The sequence below is a fragment of the Peromyscus eremicus genome, chromosome 19, assembly GCF_949786415.1.
Source record: "Peromyscus eremicus chromosome 19, PerEre_H2_v1, whole genome shotgun sequence".
Classification (NCBI taxonomy): domain Eukaryota; kingdom Metazoa; phylum Chordata; class Mammalia; order Rodentia; family Cricetidae; genus Peromyscus; species Peromyscus eremicus.
The window spans coordinates 53984191-54004705 of NC_081435.1; the positions used below are offsets into that span (position 1 = coordinate 53984191).

At 45.7% G+C, this 20515-nt stretch overlaps 1 protein-coding gene across 1 annotated transcript in view; it reads right to left on the bottom strand.

The window, feature by feature from the left end:
- Positions 1-20121, bottom strand: part of Ccbe1 (collagen and calcium binding EGF domains 1) — a 244145-nt gene extending 224024 nt beyond the window's left edge. The window contains exons 1-2 of the mRNA XM_059246230.1: positions 19631-20121; positions 19112-19192 (exon numbers count right to left, since the gene is read on the bottom strand). Of these exons, the coding sequence (XP_059102213.1) occupies positions 19112-19192; positions 19631-19764 (215 nt within the window). The 5' untranslated portion in view covers positions 19765-20121. The remainder of the gene's footprint in view (positions 1-19111; positions 19193-19630) is intronic.
- Positions 20122-20515: the final 394 nt, after the last annotated feature.

A 20515-nucleotide genomic window follows, 5' to 3' on the forward strand; every position in this document is an offset into this window, starting at 1 on the left:
TGAATTCCAGAACAGCCAGGGCTACACGGAGAAACCCCTGTCTTGAAAAAACAAACAAACAAAAAATTTTAAGGGTGACCATGAAGATTCATTACATTGTTATTTAAGCATATTTGAAATCCTTATGCTTAAAAGCCATACTTTGTAAAAGAACACACCCTCCCATGTGATGGTGTGTTCTTTTACAAAAACATGGGCTGTGATGCAGATCAGGGATGTAAGCAGGGACTCTGCAGGGTCCGCTGTGTACCCAGGCTTCTCCAAAGACCCTGAGAGCCTGCCGGGCAGTTACTTTGCCCTATAAGGTAAATAAATTCGAAAGGTTTTATGCATGTTGAAATGTAAGTTCGCAATTAAAATAAAATAGGAACATAGATAAGGCATCCATACTAAGTCCAGGATGTTTGGATAACGGACGGGAAGGGAATTTTATGAGGAAGCTCAGCACAGCACGTGCAGCTTCCCACTTGAGCAGCTCCAGCTCTGCCAGATAAACCTGACTTCCTCCTTTAAGACGTTGATGCTGACAGCAAGCTAGCCAAGAGGAGTTTCGATGAGGGACCCATGATGATGGTGTGCCAGAGGCATGGAACCTGACCAGTGACTCATTGCAATGAACATTTTGTGGGTGGGGCTGATTGGACAAGAGGGTGGACTGAGTGACACACCGCAGCACCCGATGCCACTAGGATGAATGAAGAGGTGTTGGAGAGATGGAGGAGCGAGGTGGGGTGTGTGTGTGTGTGTGTGTGTGTGTGTGTGTGTGTGTGTGTGTGTGTTTTGTTTTTAATTGATTTGGGAGGGTTCTTTTGGCCGGGATGTAGCAGGGATGAGGGGTGGATATGGAGGGACTGGGAGGCGAGCAAGATTGGGGTGCATGATGTGAAACTCCCAAAGAATGAATAAAGAATTACATTTTTTTAAAGAAGTTGCTCCCGTGAGACAGCAGCTCAACCCATGTGCATGCTTCACTCTCCTCTCTCCCATGAGATGATGGACAGCCTGGATGCAGAAAGGGGTAGAGGCCCTGCACCTCCCCTGGGCAACACAGTAGAGCTGTCCCTGTTGGCAGGGGGTGGGGGTGGGAGTGGGAGTATGCAGGTGAACCAGACCTGAAGATGTGAGAGTGGGAGAGCTAGCCCCACTGTCTGTCACATGGAGATCCCCCCCTCCCCCCGCTCCTTGCCCCTAGCCACTTAGTGTAGGCGAGAAAAACTGATCCCAGGTCATGAGAGTGGGAGAGCTGGTCCTGCCCCTCACCAGCAGCAGCACACAGGAGAGCAGGCCCTGCACCTCACCTGGGCAGCACACTAGAGCTGACCCTGTTGGCGGGGGCACAGGTGAGCTGGTCCTGTGGGCATGAGAGCAGGAGAACTGCCTCCTTTCCTTGCTGCCTGCTACATTGGGTGAGCTAGCTCTGGCAGTGCTGGAGAGCTTGCCCAGGTGGTGACGATGAGGGAAAGTTGGCAGGCTGATCAACCCAGCTACCACCCAGGCCCAAAACCAGGGCTATGAGCTAGTCTACCCCAACTATGAACTGCTGGAGCAGGTGAAAGGGTTAGACCTGCAGATCCAAAGCTGCAGGATCTCCATGATACAAGGCAACAATAGAATATCCAAGAGGAGTATCCAGAGTGTAGCAGAAGCCAGAGGCCTCAAACCAGACCAATGATTCATTGCAATGAATACTTCCAAGTCAAGATATATGGACCAAGGGGCATACTGTGAGACACACTGGGCCACAGTACAGCTTCCACACTGAGATTTGATTTGCTTTTGGTTTGTTTTGGTTTGGGATTTTTGGTTTGACTTTTAAATTTTGGGGGTTTTGAGGGGGGATTTCAGGGGCAGAGGGCAGAAGTGAGGGGACAGGGAGATGAGTGGGGTCTGGGTGCATGATGTAAAAACCACAGTCAATAAAAATAAAAGAAAGAAAGAAAAAAGAAAGAAAAAAAGAAAGAAAAAAGAAAGAAAGAAAGAAAGAAAGAAAGAAAGAAAGAAAGAAAGAAAGAAAGAAAGAAAGAAAGAAAGAAAATGAGGGTGTGTTCTTCACGGAGTACCAGCCTGCAGGAGGCCTGGAGCTGGCAGCAACAGGCATGGAGCCTGCTGGCAGAAGCAGACACCTGGGGAGTTAAACAGCTTTGTTTTATTTTTGTTTTTTCTCTACATAGCCTATTAGGGCAAGAAACTCTCAAAAGCATCCTAGAGAGTCCCAGCTGGCGTCTTGTTTCAAAGCTGATAGGAGATAACTGTGTCAGAGCCTCCTTCAATATCTTCACAGCCAAGAGGCTAATCCTGATGACCAACTAATCCCTGGTGCTGTAAACTCAGCCTGCTTCTGTTCACCCTGCTCTCTGAGGAGTGAGTGATCAGTCACGCTGCCAGCCCTAGAAAGAACTCTAAAGTTCCACACACACCCCTACCAAGGTTCAGAGAGAGAGCCTAAGGGTATCAGAGAACCCACAGAGCCACAAACCCCACAGTAGTGAAAGGGTGGGAGACAAGTGGTATGTCTCACAGATGCTCAGCAAGCTGTGATCTGAGTATATGAGGTCATCTCATGGCCCATCTTGTTAAGATTAGCATTCTTGCCCCAAGAGTCAAAATCCATAAATGTTCTAGTTCCTTGCCAAAAAGTGACATAGTATTTTCATTTGAGGATAAGGCATCTTCTTATATACATAAAGTATATTGTAAGTGGCCTAGGTAACCTATATTACCTAGTACAATGAAAATTCTAGATAAATGGTTGTTATACTGTCCTGTTTAAGGCACAAAACTACATTTTCAGTACAGGTACAACTTCCGTTCTGAATTATTTTTGGCCCACGGCCATGCTAAATCTTTAGCTGTGATGTTCTAACTATACATGAAGTTGGCTCTTAAGTTTAAAACCTAAACATATATTAAATTCTCAAGGAATAAAAATACATTTTAAAATGATTATTTTTTAAAACTAAACATGCTAAGGCATCAAGGGATGGTGCCCTTAATATTGGCTGATTTCCTCACAATGAGCTCTCCACTGAACAGATGAATAACCGTGCAGCCCTACTGTGCTATCGAAGGAGTTCCATGCTACCAAAACATGGAGCCCACTGCATACAATCAGTAAACTCTCTTGATTGTTTAAAAAAAAAAAAATCCTTCAGGGGAAAAAAAAAAAAAAAACACTCACAAGGAGTCACTAAGTACACCTCAATCCTTTGACAGCTTTTTACCTGGTGTCTGGAGACTGCAGTGGAGTCTCAGTGCTAAGCTGCATGCCATGGCATGCAAAATGTGCAATGAACAGACACTAACGTCATTATTAAAGGACATTATATCATTCTAAGAAAGCAAATATAGTTCTAAGAGTAGTAAGAGACGGGAGAAGAGATCTGTGAGATGGGGAAAAGAATTCATGAGACGTGAAAATAGAGGGGGGCTGTCAGTGTCAGGGAAGAGAGGTAGAGAGGAGGAAACATAGTGTAATAGTCATCACAGTGCCAGACAGTGCACCAAGAAATACTGACATGCAAACATCTTTGTAGTATGTTGACTCTGAGTCCTTGGGTTCAATACTCAGCTGGGTCATATCATGGAGTTTTCTGAGAAACCTCCACACTGACGGCCAGTGGTACACACAGGTCCCCATTCATCTGCACCTGCACTTACTGCCATGTATTGTTTTAATGGTTGAGTTGTTCATCCTTTAAAGGCTGGACAACAAGAAACTGCTTCTTGTTTTTTAAGCAGGCAATATCTCATTATGTTGGCACATGTCTGTAGTTCCAGCCACTCAGGAGACTGAGGCGTGAACATTGTTTGGGCTCTGGAGTTTAACATCATCCTGAGCCACATAGTGAGATGGTGTCTTGTGAGTTGAGGGGGTTAAGGAAGGAGTCACTGAGAATAAGGGACAATTGATGTAGCTTGAATAAGCAGGTAGATGAAAAATACTGGAGAATCCACACTAGAAGCACACCAATTGAGGCTCACAAATTTTCACCTCAGCCCTGCAATAGCCATAATACAGAAACAGCTAATGGTCCCCTGCCCCAGGATAACAGGAGGACTTCCAGAGCCCTGCCCCCAGGCCAGGTGCCCTTTTCCATGGACCTCACTCGTAAGCTCCACCAACTATAATCTACACCTATTTCAAGACTTGCAAATGTGCACCCCCAAAGTTGATGGCCTCTGGGAGAGAACTCAGGAAGTAGGGACCCTAACAAGGATACCCAGTAGCCTGTCTGGCATTGTGGTGGCTATTCTTGGTAGTCAACTTGACTACATCCAGAATTAACTAAAAGCCAGTAGCTAGGAACACCTGTGAGGGATTTTTTTTATTAAATTATTTGAAGTGAATAGACCTACCCTAAATCTGGATCTTTCAAGGAGGGAAGATCCACCTTAAACCTGGGCCACACCTTCTGGTGGCAGCCTATATAAGGGACATGGAAGAAGTACACTCTTGCTCTTTGCCTGCTTGCCCTCACTCTGGCTAAGAAGTTCTTCCCTCACTGGAATTAGAGCATACTTCTTCAGTGTTCCAGAGTATACTGAAGATCAGCTGAGACACCAGCCTTGTGGACAACTCCTGGATTCTTGGGACTTTCTGCTACTGGACAGACATTGTTGGACTAGCTGGTCCACAGCCTGTAAGAAACTCGAATAAAACTCATATGGATGGATAGATGGATGGATGGATGGATGGATGGAGAGATTGAGAGATGGATGAGTGTGTATGGATGTGGATGGATACATACATACATACATACATACATACATACATACATTCTATCAGTTCTGTTCCTCTAGAGAACCCTGACTAATACAGACATTTACTTGGGTGCCTTACTGCCTTTGCTTTATGGATCTGTTCCAATAATGTACCGTGTATAATACCAAACTCTGAAACTGTATTAAAACTCAGAGGTCACTTACTTAGGAACCAACCCATGCTTCTCCAGCCTTAAATTCAAAGAAATCCCTCAATGAAGAACCTCAGGCACCTCTATCACAAGCTTATTTCTTGACTTATAATCATTTTTATTTCTATGGTTTTTGTCAGCAATAATTGCTGTTATAACACTCAAAAAAGAACATGCAATTGTACATACCTACCCACTTGCTGTGTAGCTGCCGATCTGGGCACTGTCTTTAAGACCAAGGGTAAAGAGAGCTTGCGTTTGAAATATCCAGTCAAAGTGAAAAATGTATCGCTTCATGTTGCAGGAAGTTGAAGCCCATAGCCAGCCCTGTGTTCACCAGGGCTGAGGGCCTTGAGCTCTGCTGTCAGATGGGAGGACTTCAGAGTAGACTAGCTACAGATGAGTGGGTGAAGAATCTCAGTGGCACGGACTATGCAGAAGAAAGTGTGTTTTATTCTCACAAGGAAAGAATAACACAGCTTGACACTACAGCTTTCGTTTATAATGCTCTGAGCTGTGTTTATCTCTCGAGAAAGTTCATGCAGTTCAGCAACGAAGCAGAACTTTTTTTTTAACGCACCGTAGGTCACCAAGTAACTGCAGACCCCGAGCCAAAAGCCACATCATGAAATGCAAAGGGATGGAATTTGAAGCATGGGATTTGGATCTGATCAGCTTAAACTCAGAAGATCTCATAAGGAATGCTCTCCAGTCGATCCATCTCAACCCAAGGCATGGCCCCAACTGCTCTCAAACCTTCCAGCAAGGGGTAGAAGGTGGATGCAAGGGGAACAGAGCAGACCCAACGATGAGGGATGAGAGTCTCCAGCATAGTGACACTAACACATGTTCTAACCTAAGTTTCCATCAAGGGTTCTGGACCTTGCAGTTATTGCTAAAATTATGAAAGGGACCTGGATGTCATGCCCACAAAAATGAGAAATAGGCTCTTTCCCCAGCTTCTGCTGAGGTAGGTTTACCATTCCTTTATGCTTGAAGTTCCATGGTGGTCAGTCTATGGTATGTACTGAAATTGTACCTGGTACCCAACTCCAGAGTTTATGCAAGAAAGCATCTTCTCTGGGCCACAGCCCGAATGCTGGGGTCCTCGCTCATCTCCTCAAGTCTTTCCAATGTTGCTTTGCTAGTAGAAGTTGGCAGCCAAGTGAGAGATGGGGCTACATCAATGCAGTGAGGTTTAGCATCATAAAGCCTCATTGGGGACACCAAGGGACTTTGCCCAGAGGTGAATTCTGATTCAGTGGGTGGGGCCAGGACTCCAGTGTCCGCATCTCTAGGAGTGATATCTTGTTGGAACTTGCTAGAATAGATTATACTCTCCAATGTCTAGTACCATCCTGGACAGGGCCCATAGAAACAAAAGCTATAAACACCATGGTTTACACTATTTTGGGTAACAATCCAATCTTTTTTTCTTCAATGATGTTGCTGAAAATAAATTCATTGAATAGATAACCTGAAGTCACCATGTTGGACAGTAATACCCATGAAAATCAAAGAATATATGCTGATACACCCTTTTACTAAAGGGCACCAATGAGGTATGGATTTTTGTTGTTTAGTTTTGCTGGCAGAGTTACATTGTATGTTTTAGACATTTGTCCAACTTAGTTTCTACCAATGAGACTGACACCCTGCTCCCAGCATCCTTTCTTCTCCTAAACTCTCTTTAATAGATCATAAAATTCTATTTACAGACACCATGAATAAAATTTCATACATTGTTGGTCAGGGGAGTCTAAGAGACTCCCAAAACAACATAGATTATTGCCATGGCTCTTGGTTGCCTCTCAGAGGTTGAAGGTTAGTCCTTATTGTTGAAGACACTATGCATTTCAAACACAGGACTCAGAAGATCCAAGCTGGATCTGACCTCAGTGCCTCCTCTGTGAGGACTAACTTCCGTAGTCCCAGAAGAAGCTGTACAAGCTATCCAGGGAGGGAAGCAACCAATAAATAGTTCTACTCAGCTCTGAAGCCTAGGGGCCACACTAACGATCAGCATTTGTAAGATATTCCTAAAGGTGCAATAACGGCACTCGGATCTTAGTGATAGCCAACAGCTGTCTAGTTGGACTTATGGCCTGCTCAGCAGGATGGAAACAATTCCTGGTACTAGAAACCTGGCCAATTACATGTGGCTAGTAAGGTCAAGGATCTTAGAAGACAATCTACTACCATGACTTTACTAGAGCAGCATAATTGTTAACTGCATTCTAAATTCTTGTCTTTATGCCCATGGATATGTGTAGCTCTCACCCCTCATCAAAGAAGGGTTCCATGTGCAGCAGATGGAGACTATTACAGAGATCCACAATGGGTCAAAATGCAAAGAATCAGTGACTGTGGAGTGGCCAGCCTCAGTTGGCACATCTACAGTTCAATCTCTATACCTCAGGATCAGGACACATCTAAAGGAGATTGAAAGAGCCAGAGGACCAGGATGGCTGCTGTGACAGAGTATCTCCTAGCCATAACAGCTGCACCTAGGAAACGTCAAAACAAGAGTCGCACAATGACACCAGTTGACATGCTGTTGTGGATGGGGGACATTTCACAAGGCCACACTCAGAGATGAAGAGATACAATCAATGGCTGCTTAGGGAGAATCAGTTTTCCCCATAGGCAAGCCCCTGATAGGTCATCCAACCCCAAATGGCCAACACTAAACACACTGACATACATGCAATGCTAGGTGGATCCATTAGGTTATATACACAAACAAAAAGAATAAAAATAAAGAAGTCATGAGTTCCAGAGCATGAGAGGATACAGGAGAGTTCAGTGGATAAAAGGGAGGGGCAGAAGTGATACAAATACAGTACTCATGCATCAAATTCTCAAAAAATAAATTAAATAAAAGACACAGGAACAGGCAGGCATGAGGATTACATGGCTTCATGTTTGTAAATATTTGCCAATCTTTCTGAACTTAGTCTGCCTTCTACTGAGGCTTCCACAAGACTAACATAACCGTCCCCCCACACACATACATGTGAGATATATAGATATATATAATTTAACTTCAATGGAACCTTTTGTTTTCCCAACAAAATTTTGGCCTTTTCTCTTTGCTGCACAGCATTTTTTTTTTTACAACCTTCACACAAATAAAGGATTCAAACAACTTCTCTTGTTTCTTCAGATTTTTCTTCTCCAGAGTTGCGCTCTGATATCTACATACCAGGGCATGTGTGCTGCCATCACACACATACACACACACGTCATGCATACACATACACAATAATAAATTTTTTAAAAATTAAGTTTTATTTACATACAATATAACTGTAACATGGAATGCTTTTCTGCCATATATAGATTCATATACAAGTATGACTTGGGAACCAGCAAGATGATTTGGTGGATAAAGTTACTTATAGCCAAGCCTGATAACCTGAGTTTCGTGCCTAAGAAAGATTTCTACAACTTGTCCTCTGTTCTCCACATGCATGCATACATGCACACAGACAGACAGACAGACAGACACACACACACACACACACACACACTGAGAGAGAGAGAGAAAGAGAGAGAGAGAGAGAGAGAGAGAGAGAGAGAGAGAGAGAGAGAGAGAAATTAATATCTTCAAATAAAATTGTGGTTTAATGCAGTCTTCATTGAAAATGACTACTTTTATAGGTACTTTTTTAAAAAAAAAAAAAACAACACTAGCATTTTATCTTGAATGTGAAAAGTTTTCCAGTACACAAACTCAAAATTAACCTGTCACATGTCTGGAGAGGGCACTTTCAGTCAGAGCCTGTGATTGACATGCAAGTCAATAATGGATGGAGGCAAATGACCTACCAAGGCCCCTCAGAGACTGTCCTGGCCCTGCCGCTTGATTTTGACACGTACTTGGACAGTCTATGTGAGAGCCGCCTGGTTTGGGAAGGCCTGCCACAGAAACACTCAGAAAAGCGGGTCAATGCTCAGCCACTTGCAAATGCATCAGCCTCCTAAATTCTGGTAAATTATGCTCATTTAGAGCATGGTATAGGGTTGAAGCCCCGGCTCAACCAAAGCAATGAGATCAGAAAAACAACTCACAGTAAAAAAATCCTGAGCCAAGGGAACTAGCTACAGTGTAACCAGGAAGTTCAGGGTAAGCAACCTGAACACGAAGCTGGCTAAATGATTGTTCCTGAAGTCACCTAATGAGGACTTGGACAGGCAAAGTGTCATACAGGAAAACCTCACTACTGATCTTCATTTGAAGAGGAGTCTGGAGGAGAAGGGAACTTCCTGGAAAAGGCCAGCTAGCACACGTTCGAGGCTTTGGTAGCCAAATTAGAGTGTGTGTGTGTGTGTGTGTGTGTGTGTGTGTGTGTGTGTATTGTGTGGTCTGAGTACCCTTAGAAAGCGTACTAACTGTGGGTTGGAGAGGTGGCTCAGTGGCTAGGAGCACTTGCTCTTCTTCAGAGAACTTGAGTTGGATTCCAGCACCCAAGTCAAGTGCTTCACAACTGCCTTTAACTCCAGTTCCAGGGGACCAACACCCCCTTCTGGCCTCTTCAGGCACCTACATTTATGTGCACATATTCACGTATACATACTAAAAAAAATTAGAAACCTAAATGGGCAGCACAAATTGGCATTGATTGAATTTATATATTTAAAAGGAGGACATGAATTTGGGGGGTGGGTAGGTAGAATAGATCTGGGAGGATTTAGGGAGAGGTTTGGGAGTGACTACGATCAAAATATATGAAATTCTCAAAGAATTAATAAAACATTTTAATGTATAAAGCATTCTTAGGGAAGGGGGAGTGGAAATAAATATGTAAAGAGGAGGGAGGTGGATAAAATAACAATAAGGATGTCTGAAAGGCCACACGGAATCATACTATTAACTATTTGCCTTTCAAAACTGTAATACACATAATTCTGTGCATAAATATACATATCTAGTTTAATGAACTTTCCTCTCTGGGCTGTCCTCCCTCCAAGTGCCAAAGACCACCTCACAAAAACCCCAGTACCAGACATGAGAAGCCTCTTTTGATTTATTGGCCAGGGCTGTCAAAGAGACTCCTAAAATATGCAGCCTGTTTCTGTTTCCCTTGGTTACTCCCAAGAGGTGGAAGGTTAAGTCCCTATTGCAGAAGACACTGCACAGTTCAGAAACAGAACCCAGAATTCCCTGAGCTGGAACTAACTTCCACACCCCATCTCTAAAGACTAGATTTCATGGTACCAGAAATCACCATGCAAGCTTCCAAAGAGGGAGGCAACCAACAGGCCTACCCAGCTATGATGTCTATGAACTACACCCATGACCAGCATGTCATGATAACCCTAAGGGTACAGTAGTGGCAAGCAGTAACCAAAAGCTCTCTAATTGGACTTAAGACCCAATCAACAAGAGGGAAATCATTCCTGGTACTGGGAACCTAGATAACTACTCAAGGCTAGTGAAATTATGGTCATTGAAGGAGAATCTACAACCTCTAATTTACTAAACCAACATAATCCTTAATAATAATCTATAAACATTTTTTCTTTATGCCCACAGACAAGTGTACTTTTCAGCCCCTCATCAAGGAAACCTCTCATTGCAACAGACAGAGACCACTAAAGAAAACCACACAATCAAAATACAGAGTTGTGGAGCCCAGTGCCAATAGATACATCTACAAAACATTCCCACATCTGAGGCTCAGGGGTCATTTCGGAAAAAGGAGCAGAAAGATTGTAAGAACCAGAGGATCGGAGAGTCTGCTGTGAGATTGTGTCTCCTAGTAATATCAGAAACTGCATCCATAAAGTCCCACCAATATGACTGCCCAAACATGAGCTGAACAAGGCTGACAAATTGGACTTGGGAAAGTCCATGAGGCCTCAACGCTTAACAAAGAATTAAGGCAGTCGAGGATAAGTAGGAACGGGAGAGGTGGTCCACCTCAGAGAAGAGCACCCCAATTAGTCATCCAGTGATAAATGGTCAGCTCTGAAAACTTACATACAAGTAATATTATATGTCTAAGCAAGTCATATTAAGGAGAGAGAGAGAGAGAGAGAGAGAGAGAGAGAGAGAGAGAGAGAGAGGGAGAGAAGAGGAGAGGAGAGGAGAGGAGAGGAGAGGAGAGGAGAGGAGAGGAGAGGAGAGAAGAGAAGAGAAGAGAAGAGAAGAGAAGAGAAGAGAAGAGAAGAGAAGAGAAGAGAAGAGAAGAGAAGAGAAGAGAAGAGGAGTGTGTGTAATAACAATTACTGAAAAAAGAGGCCATGAATGTGAAGAAGAACACAGAGAGGTGTGTGGGAGGGTTTGAAGGGAGGAAAGGGAAGAGAGAAATGTAATTATATATAATCTCAACAATTAAAAAATTAAACACAAAAAATTGTTGGTAATTCTTAGATTACCAACACTACAAAAACAATCCATGAGCTATTTGCCAATCTCGGGTGTATACCAAACCTCTAAACTAGGTTCTACACACACAGAACACTCCACCTGTTACCCCATCAGCCTCCCGTGGATCAGCCACAAAGGCTTACAGATTGAGTTACAGGGAACTAAGGATGGACAGGTTAAGAATGTGTGTGTTGCTGGGTCCTGAAATCAAATGGGTGCAGCGAGGAGAAGACCCATTAGGCCCCAACTTCTGACACTGTGAAATGACATCATCTGCAAAGTTTATGCTGAGACCTGTACCATGTAGTTTAGAAAAAGAAGGAAAAGGGTAAGCCAAATTCAAGCCATCCCTGTTCAAACGTGGCCTGCAGGCTGCAGGCTGGACGTACCTGAGTCTAGCCTGGGTTTCACCCTAATGGACAAAGCAACAATGTACTGATTTACCCCACGCTGGACAATCCGGATGCTGCCATACACCTGTCAGTCTCATGGCCCTGAATTCGCCTTCCCATTTTTATAATTTTTAGAGACAGGAAACTTGTAGTGCATGCTTACTTCTGGCAGGACAGAGAGGAAGACACAAACCAGGTTTGCTCACCACCATTCGTGCATTTTCATGTCTCTGCTTGGAGCCTCAAGGGCTGTTTTATTTGTTGCTGTTTTTCTGAAAAGATACATCTTGGCTACAAGAAACTCTAAGATATTAGTCCTGGAAATGTGACATGACTCATATGTGCACCAGAAATACATGAAAATGCCCTTTCCTGAGGATAAACAAAAATCCGTAACTTGCAGCAGAACAGAAGTTTGTCTGCTCCTTTCAAACGTATTTTACATGCGTAGAATGAAGCTTGGCACATTATAAGCCCCCGACAGACATGTGCTGACTAAATGAAAAGTGTAAGACTGTAAAATTAGCAAATGGATTCATGGGGGAAGGGGACCTAACTTGGCAGAAGAGGAGTTACAGATGTTAGAGCTGTTTGCTTTCTCATCCCCGAAATAAAGGAGCGAGAGTGGGACAGAATGAGAGCTTTGTTCTCAGCCCCACAACACAGCCCTAACAATGCCACAGCCTCTCATTCACAAGGGCATCCCGGTCCAGCTGAGCAGGAAGCAGAAGATCTAGGGAAGCTGAACATGGATGTGGAAACCGTGAAATGAAAACCTTCTCCTGAGAGAACACAGCGGCTAGAATAAAGAGGACGCGCTGCCCCAACTTCATTTAGAAAAGATGAAGTGATGTGAACCACACACAGGAAGCCAGGGAACTACCGTTTCAGCGACAATCGACAATCGGTAGTCAGTCGATCGGATCTCCAAGGACACAACGATGAAAGCGTAACCATGAGGCTGGCCAGTTCATTTGTGAGCCGAGGAGGCGTGAAAAGTGATACAGAATCTCACTTTGGCCACCGTTCCCCACTCACCTTTGCCTTCCTTCTTCCTGTGAGAAGGAAAGGGACTCTCAAAACTGCTACCCTTCCCTTCAAGTCATTGTCTGCATCAAAGTGTGTGCAGGAGCCCACATGTCATCTTCAGGTGTCATTCAGCTTAGCGAGTTGGAGAACCAGACTGTGACTACCAGAATCCAGCATATCTACACCACTCGGGCAAGGACAGAGAAGCAGGTCTGGCTGGAAAGTATCACATCAAAGGAGCAATTAATCTTCTTTCTACAGCAGCCTTCCTATTAGGTTTGGTGCAACACACCTGTAATTCCAGAACTTGGGAGGCAGAGGTTAGGAAGATGGAGAGTTCAAGGCCAGCCTGAGCTAAATAATACAATGAGACCTGCTTAAAATGATTAAGTGAAACAAAACCATTTTCCCGTTTCTCAGCTTTTAGAAATCTAAATTTTTTATACTGTGTACATGTGTAGGGCGTGCTCATGTTACAATACATGTGTGGTTGGCAGAGAACAACTTGCAGGAGTTGGTTCTCTCATACTATGTGGGTCCCAATAATTGAACTCAGGCCATTGGGGTGGACAGCAGTCATATTTACCTACTGGGCCATCTTACCAGGCCCTTGCTCAGTTTTTAAAGGACACAGGACACATACATGAGTAACAACAGAAATCCTAAAATGCTTAACACATTTAAATCAAATTTTGTCTTTTCCTTCTCACCCTGACAATCATTCACTTGGTCATTTAACAAATGTATATGGATTGAGCACTCTTTTCCAAGTATAGAGCGAACCTGCGAGGTCATGGCTGTGAGTAAGAGAACAGATGATCCACGGCCTGAGGGCTGACAGTCTAGCGCTAGAGAGAACCTCACGCAGAAAGTGATTCAGGCCCCGATCTGCTCTTTATCAGTTTTGCTCTTTACTATTTCCCATTTCCTCCCTTATAATGGACGGTTCTGAAAGCATGCTTCCTGAAAGGTGACTCATGTGTCCTGAATGAGACACAGTCATTCACAGAGCTGCTCTGTTTCCCACTCCCCAAGCTATGCAAGCCATAGGATGGAGGCAGCAGAGGGAAGAAACAGAAAAAGGGGAGGGGGGACCCAACTAAGGATCTCAAGTCTTATTTCTGCAACGACCACCATTCATGGCCCTGGGCAAAAAGCAAATTCCTCTTGTCTTCGAAAATGAAATCAGCATCCAATTCCATCTGGCTCTGATATCCACCACTCTGCAGTGATAAGCAGAGAAACTTCAGTGGTTCTGGGGGAGGCCTCAACATGTAAAGATACCCAGTGTCACCCCACACCACTAGATTTCTGGGTTACCCTACACTTGGAGAAGAATCTAGAAACATGGCATGCTGACCAGTAGAGACCAGTCACTGGTGTGTCGGATCTAGGTTTATGTTCAAAAAACCTCTACTGGGTTTTCCCAGAAGCCATAGTTACCAAATAAAATCCCACTGCCAAGTGTGGGAGTATCCTGGGGACTCCCCAGAACAGTACAGGCTCTTATCCTTGCTCTTCGTTATCCTCCAGAACTTGATAATAAGCTCCAGCTAATGAAGACACCACACAATGGTCAAAGGACATGAAGAAATCAAGAGTAAAAAAATATCACATATTTTTTAAAATCTCCATTCACAGAAGTCAGTGACTGTCCACTGCACAGCATCTGCAAGCCACCCCCCTGCCTCACTTGAGGTGCAGGGGTGATGGGAAGTGACACTGACTCAGCACGTCCCTCACAGCATCTTGAACTTCTCAAAGCACATCACACATGCGAACCCATTTACAGTGCTCACAGCCAACTCTAAACATCGTTAATGTGAGCCTCAGAGGCCAACGGAGAAAACTAAAGCCTGGATCTTAAGGAGCCGGTTCAAGGTCAAAAAAATGAGAGAATAGAGCTGGGATTCAGAGGGGAGCAAGGAGTTAGTGACTGTGTGTGTTCTGACATTGCCAAAGCCCTCAATGGGAAATCGGCAACCTGCCAGGGCAGTGCTCTCTCTGCAGCCTCCCCTCAGAAGCATCCTCAGCCAAAAGCCCAGGATTGTCAACCCCTCGGTGTTAGCCTAATTAAGTGGTCCTCTTGTACTACAAGTTCTAAGTAAACACATCTGCAGAAATATCACATGAACCTCCATGTTCCCACAGGGTTTGGTGACACAGTTGTACTATCTTGAACGGAATTGGAAGTTTCTGCACATCCCATGTCATTTTCCCATGGGAACATGAGCCACCTTAAGCTAGAGCACTCCCCAGTGAGAAGGCACAGACAGGGCAGCCCTGTGGGGGCAGGGCATCTGTTTGGAGACTTGGGAACTGAGACCAAAATCACAGGTGGTTTTCTTGACTGTGTTCACTAATACAGTCTACGGTAAAGAGCCGCCTTGAAAAACAAGGTCCAGTCTGCACTTGCCCAAGAAGTCATTCCCAGCTGCTATCTTGTCCCCGTCATTAGTACTGTGTACTATGTGAACCACACAGCTTTGGATTCCATTGTAGCCACTATGTACTGGCTCCTGTTACAAGGGGCTCTTCTCCAAAATCAAGCCCGTAGACTATGTGTATTTTATTCTTTTATAGGCAAATATCCTCTAGAAGGGCTCTAAGTTCTTAATAGATATATAAATCTTCTGTCCAGAGAATCAAAACAGTTCATGTTTTTTAGGCATAGCCTCACTCAATAAAAGCTGGATTGTATATATATATATATATATACACATTTTAACACTTCATTTTACTGATGTAAGACACAATAAAAGAAAGATAAACAAGCCTTCTATTGTAACTACATGGTTTGAAAAAAGCAAAATCACTTGCGGCAGGAGTGGGGGGTGATAACGATAGTTCCAGAAGGGTAATGCCATAATGGCTTTCTGTGCCTGTTTAATATGCTTGCCTTGGCTGTCATGAATCCTTACTTCAGATAAATCACACCCAAGCTCTGGTATCTTAACTACTGGTAAGAGAATGCCCTGTGCTAATTATCATGCTGGACAGATGCTGGCTTTAGACTCATTAAGATGTCACTGGTACTCATGAAAACAGTGTTTAAACTTTGGGTACTTGGCAGTATGCATGTTGGCAGCCGAAATTCTAGAGACCTGGACCCAAGATTGAGATAAGGAAGGAAAGCTATACATGCATGAACCCATTTTGTATATGATACGATTATTTAAACTCAACTGTCTGAAACAGACCTCAAGGGCAATGGCTCCAAAGGATGACCAAGGTCACTGTGGGTATCCGTGTTCTCCTGAACTGCTGAAATGTCCAGCCATCTGAGTTTTGTCTTCCTCTTTCCACCCCTGGATCTAGAACATTCACCCAACCAGTAGGTTTTTCTTAGATAATGAGAGTCCAGGGTTTAGAAGTCAGACAAACCTGAGTTCAAATCATGGTGCTTGTGTGTGTTAGCTGTGAGAGCTTGGGCATGTCACTCAATCCCTCTGATTACTTTGTTCCCACTTTACAGAACAGAGATAATAGAAATGCTCCAGTTGGCTCTATGCATCAGAGACAATGTAAACAAGAATTCACAGAATCGTGCCAAGTCTAAAGTCAAGTCTTCCAACTATCGTTATTTAATAGCTGACGTCAAATGCTGAAAACCAGAGAAGAGCTGCTTAGGTGAAGTCATAAAACACACGGGTGTCCAGGACAAAAACTATTCTGAAGCCCCCTCTTCTCTGGATTTCACAGTGACGAAGCAGGCTTATCTCCCCACTCTGTTCATTTTACATATATTCAGATCTACTCCCCACGCCAGCAATGACCTTTTGAAAAAAATCCCTTTAGCGAGTTCTGAATCCTTTCATGTGCTAAAAATCGTTCACTGGACATCTGGGAGACGGTGGTATTTTCCCAGCTCTGAAGCTGTTTCCCAACAGATGCCGCAGTGCTTATAGCTTGAGAGAAACCCCAGAGGAGGGTGCTTCCTCCTCATGAGGTGGTGATGACTCTACTTTTAGGAGAAAGCTGAAAGCTGCTTGCTCAACCCCAGAGGCCTCCATGCTTCTGAGGACTTCACAAAAGGGTTTATACCATGTCTGGGGTTTGAAGACCCTGGTTTTTATGTGGTGTTCCTCAGACTTCAACACACATCTCATTAAGACACAGATCCAGTTGATCTCAGGAGGGTCTGGTAGTCTACCCAATGCCCAGGCAATGCCATGAGAGTTGGTGGGCAACACTGAAAGAGGAAGGAACTATAAGGCCACACAGGGTCTCCCAGCACTCTGTCATTCTTGAAGCTCAAGAACCAGCGAGGCAACGATCAACTGACTTTAACTATAAAACTGTCTGGCTATAGTGCTATACACACACACACCCGGGAGGCTGGAAGGGGATAGTATGAGTTTGAAGCCAGAGGCCAGCCTGAGCTACTGAGTAAGAGACCCTGTCTCAAAAAGCAAAACAAAATAAAAATAGTATAAGGCTAACAGAATACGCACAGAACTCATGACTTCCATAAAGAAATGAATAAGTTTATAAACTGACCAGCCAGGCATAGTATTGGGAGTCACACCCCAATGCCAGCACTTTGAATGGGCAGTAAGATCTTGAGTTCGAGGCTAGACTGAACTATAAATGAGACTCAAAAAACTAAAACAGCAACAATTCTATTAGCGTACTGGGGGACTGATGTCACTTTCTCAAGCTGAAAGAACCCTTCCTATAGATTAAAATATTCTTTTTCTTGGTAGAGCTGTGGGTCCAACAGGCTGTTTCACTGGGTAACTGGCTAGTGAGAACACATGTGCCAAGACACACTGTTAATGCCTCTGAATGAGACAGGGTAAGCGGAATACCACACTACTTTAAGAAATCTGGAAAAGTTGGCAAAACTGGAGCGTAACAAATAGAATAATCAGGCACTGATGGTTTCTGAAAGCCTGACATGCGTTCTGTAACTGTCACTGATTTATGTGATGTCTGACCTTTAGGGACCAAACAAACGAGCAAACCATCTCAGGAACACGGTCCATGTTCAATTAGAAGCTTTATACAGCAGTGATAGGAAAACAACATGTCCTAGGAAATATCGTGGTCACGTGGATGAAACACAGGCCTGGAACCAGGCAAGCAACTCTGCAGCCAGTACTACCAAGTCATTTCACCAGCTGGATGACCTTGCTCACCCAGTGCATCTCCCAACATCTCTGCCTGCCAACTGAGTATGTTCCTCACATCTAGGCTACCTTTCGGCTCTCCTAACCACGCTGCACAGGAGCAGGTAGCCCCTTCTGGAGCTCACATAGGTGCCACAGCTGACATCAATCCATCCTTGCTGCCAGGAGCTGATCTGAAAGCACAATACAACTGGGAGTACTTCCGTATAACCCAGCCGACCTGCCCGTGGGAGCACTTCACACCTGAGCCTTGCCTGTGGGGAAGCAAGTTCCCTGCACAGAAAGCATTGAGATTCGCTGGTTGGCCACAGGATAGTGAAGACAAGCTCTTCTTTGAGTTCATTTCTGGGATTTGTTTTATTTTGTACCCCCCAAGTTGTTTCTCAGGCTGGTATAAGTGTGCTAACCCCAGTGCCTTGCATAGCGTCTTTAAAAAAAAAAAATCAGACAACAATAAATATTTAGGGATATGTGCCACCTCCATCCTGTGAGCGACTGGTGCAGAAGTCAAGAATTCAACGATGCAAAAACCGAGTCACTCCTCAGTTCCAAAAGGCTTCAAGTAGGGAACCTTGGTCCTCTCCTTTGGGGACAGGAGCCACCTGTTCTTGTTGCCCGGTTGCACAGGGAATCACCTGGGACGCATTTTAAAACGGCATTCCCTGGCCCTATGCGTGCTTCCTTTTAACAAGACCCCAAGTGGCTGCCAATCCGCCCCCCACCCCCTATAGATCCGTACAACATGTTTTCTTAAAGATCACTGCTTTTCTTGAGTCCCGATAATCTTGACGTTTGTTTTCACTCAAGGCAACCCTCCCATCTACCCACAATCCTCCCCGTGACGACTTTGCCCACAGAGACCGTGACAGTGGTACACTCTGTCCCAACACAAGGTCAAAAGCAAGACAACTGCCGAGTGTTTCCTTGTTGCCGGCTGTATTTTCAAAACAAAACTCGAAAGAGAAGGAAGCCATTCCTCCCCTTTAAGTTCACACCCACAATCCAATCCACTCTCCTCAACTCGCAAACTGTTGCACTCCAACCTCTACCATGCAAGTTTTTTCGCGGAACGGTACATGTTGCAAACTCAGTCGCTCGGCTTTGCTCTGGTCCATGAACACGGTTGCTCGCACTGAGGAGGAGCGCAGCACCCTGCACCACCCCGACCCGGGCACAGGCACAGCCCGGGCTCCACCAGCGCGTCTCCAAAGCCCTGCTTGACAGGGGCGCCTGTCCCTCCAGACTCCGCAGGCAGGGCCCCAGCTTTACCTGAAGCACGTGGTGAGCTCGCCCGAAGACTTAAGACACGGGTATTTGGTCGTGGCGATCTTGTTTTCTGAGCACACTTCTCTATGGGGGAAACAAAAAAAGTTGGGAGAGGAAACGCCGCTGAAGGTCAGAGGCAGAGTGGAGAGCAGGACGCGCTGGGCTCTGCGTCCAGACGCACCGGCTGCCACTGGTCCCCGGGCGGGCTCAGCGGCAGGAATGAGCCCGGAGAGCTTCCCAGAACGGGGCGACCCCAGTCCCAAGTGACTAGAAAAGCCAAAGAAGTTGGCGCCGGAGCGCAGCGGGAAAGCCGAGCGGAGAGCACCCAGCGCCCAACCCACAGCTGGGAGCGAGCGCCGAGGCGGTTCCCGCAAGAGATGGAAGTCACCTGGGTCAGCTAAACACCCTGCTGGTGGCTCAGAGAGCAGGGATCTGTGGGTCCGCCACTGGGGACAGTCTGCACCCCGCCAGCCAGCCCCGAGCGCCCCCAGCGCGTCCTCCGCTGGAGCAGGTGGCCCTTACCTGTCGCGATCCTCTGGCTCCTCTCGGTAGGTCCACGTGTGTCCCAGCGCCAGGAGTAGCAGCAGCGGCCCCAGGCTCTTGCCCAGCTGCCCCTTGGCTGCTCCTCCCCGGCACGGAGGAGGCGGCGGCACCATCGGGGAAGCTCGCGGCTTCTTCTCGGCGCCGGAGCTCTCTCCCAGCGCTGTGCCCAGAGGCTCCGCGACCGCGGCCGCCTTCCCTCTCGCCAGCAGGGGGCGCCAGAGAGCTGGGGCGTTTGCACCACCTGCGGGCCGCACTCAAACTTGGGGCGAGAAGGGGAGAATCAAGCTTATCGACGGGGTGCCTGCCTTGCGCGGCCAGCGGGAGGATGCTGGAGTCCCGGGAATCTCTTCTGGATGTTCGGGCTCGAGTCACACACCGGCTGAACTTGGCTTCAAGCGGCGCCCTCCTCTCTTCCCTCTTCCACCCCGGGGAGAAGCGCGCCGAGTTGAGGCAGCCAGGAGCTCCTTTGCATTTTTTGCTCCAAGGTCTCAGCCTGGGAGGAGGAGCTGTTGGCTGTCACCAGGGCGAGAGGAGGAGAGGAGCGGGGTTAATAGCTTCCTTCCTGTTGTCAGTTAACTTCCACAGCGAAGGGTCAAGCCAATGTTTGCCTTTCGCCCGTGAGGACCGTCTTGCGTGTTTTTCCTTTATCTTGGTTTTCTCTCAGAATGTAGCAGCGGCTACAGGGGGTCTCCTATATCGCCCTTCCAAACGTGAAATAGTCCAATCAAGAAAGTGTGGTCGATTTTCATCCAACCCCTTTCAGAGGAAAGTCGGTCATTTCATTCGTCCACAGCCCTTGCTGTGCTTTTCCTGGTACGTGCAGCTCAGGACAAGTGAGTTCTCAGCTGAGGGTTCCAGGAGTTC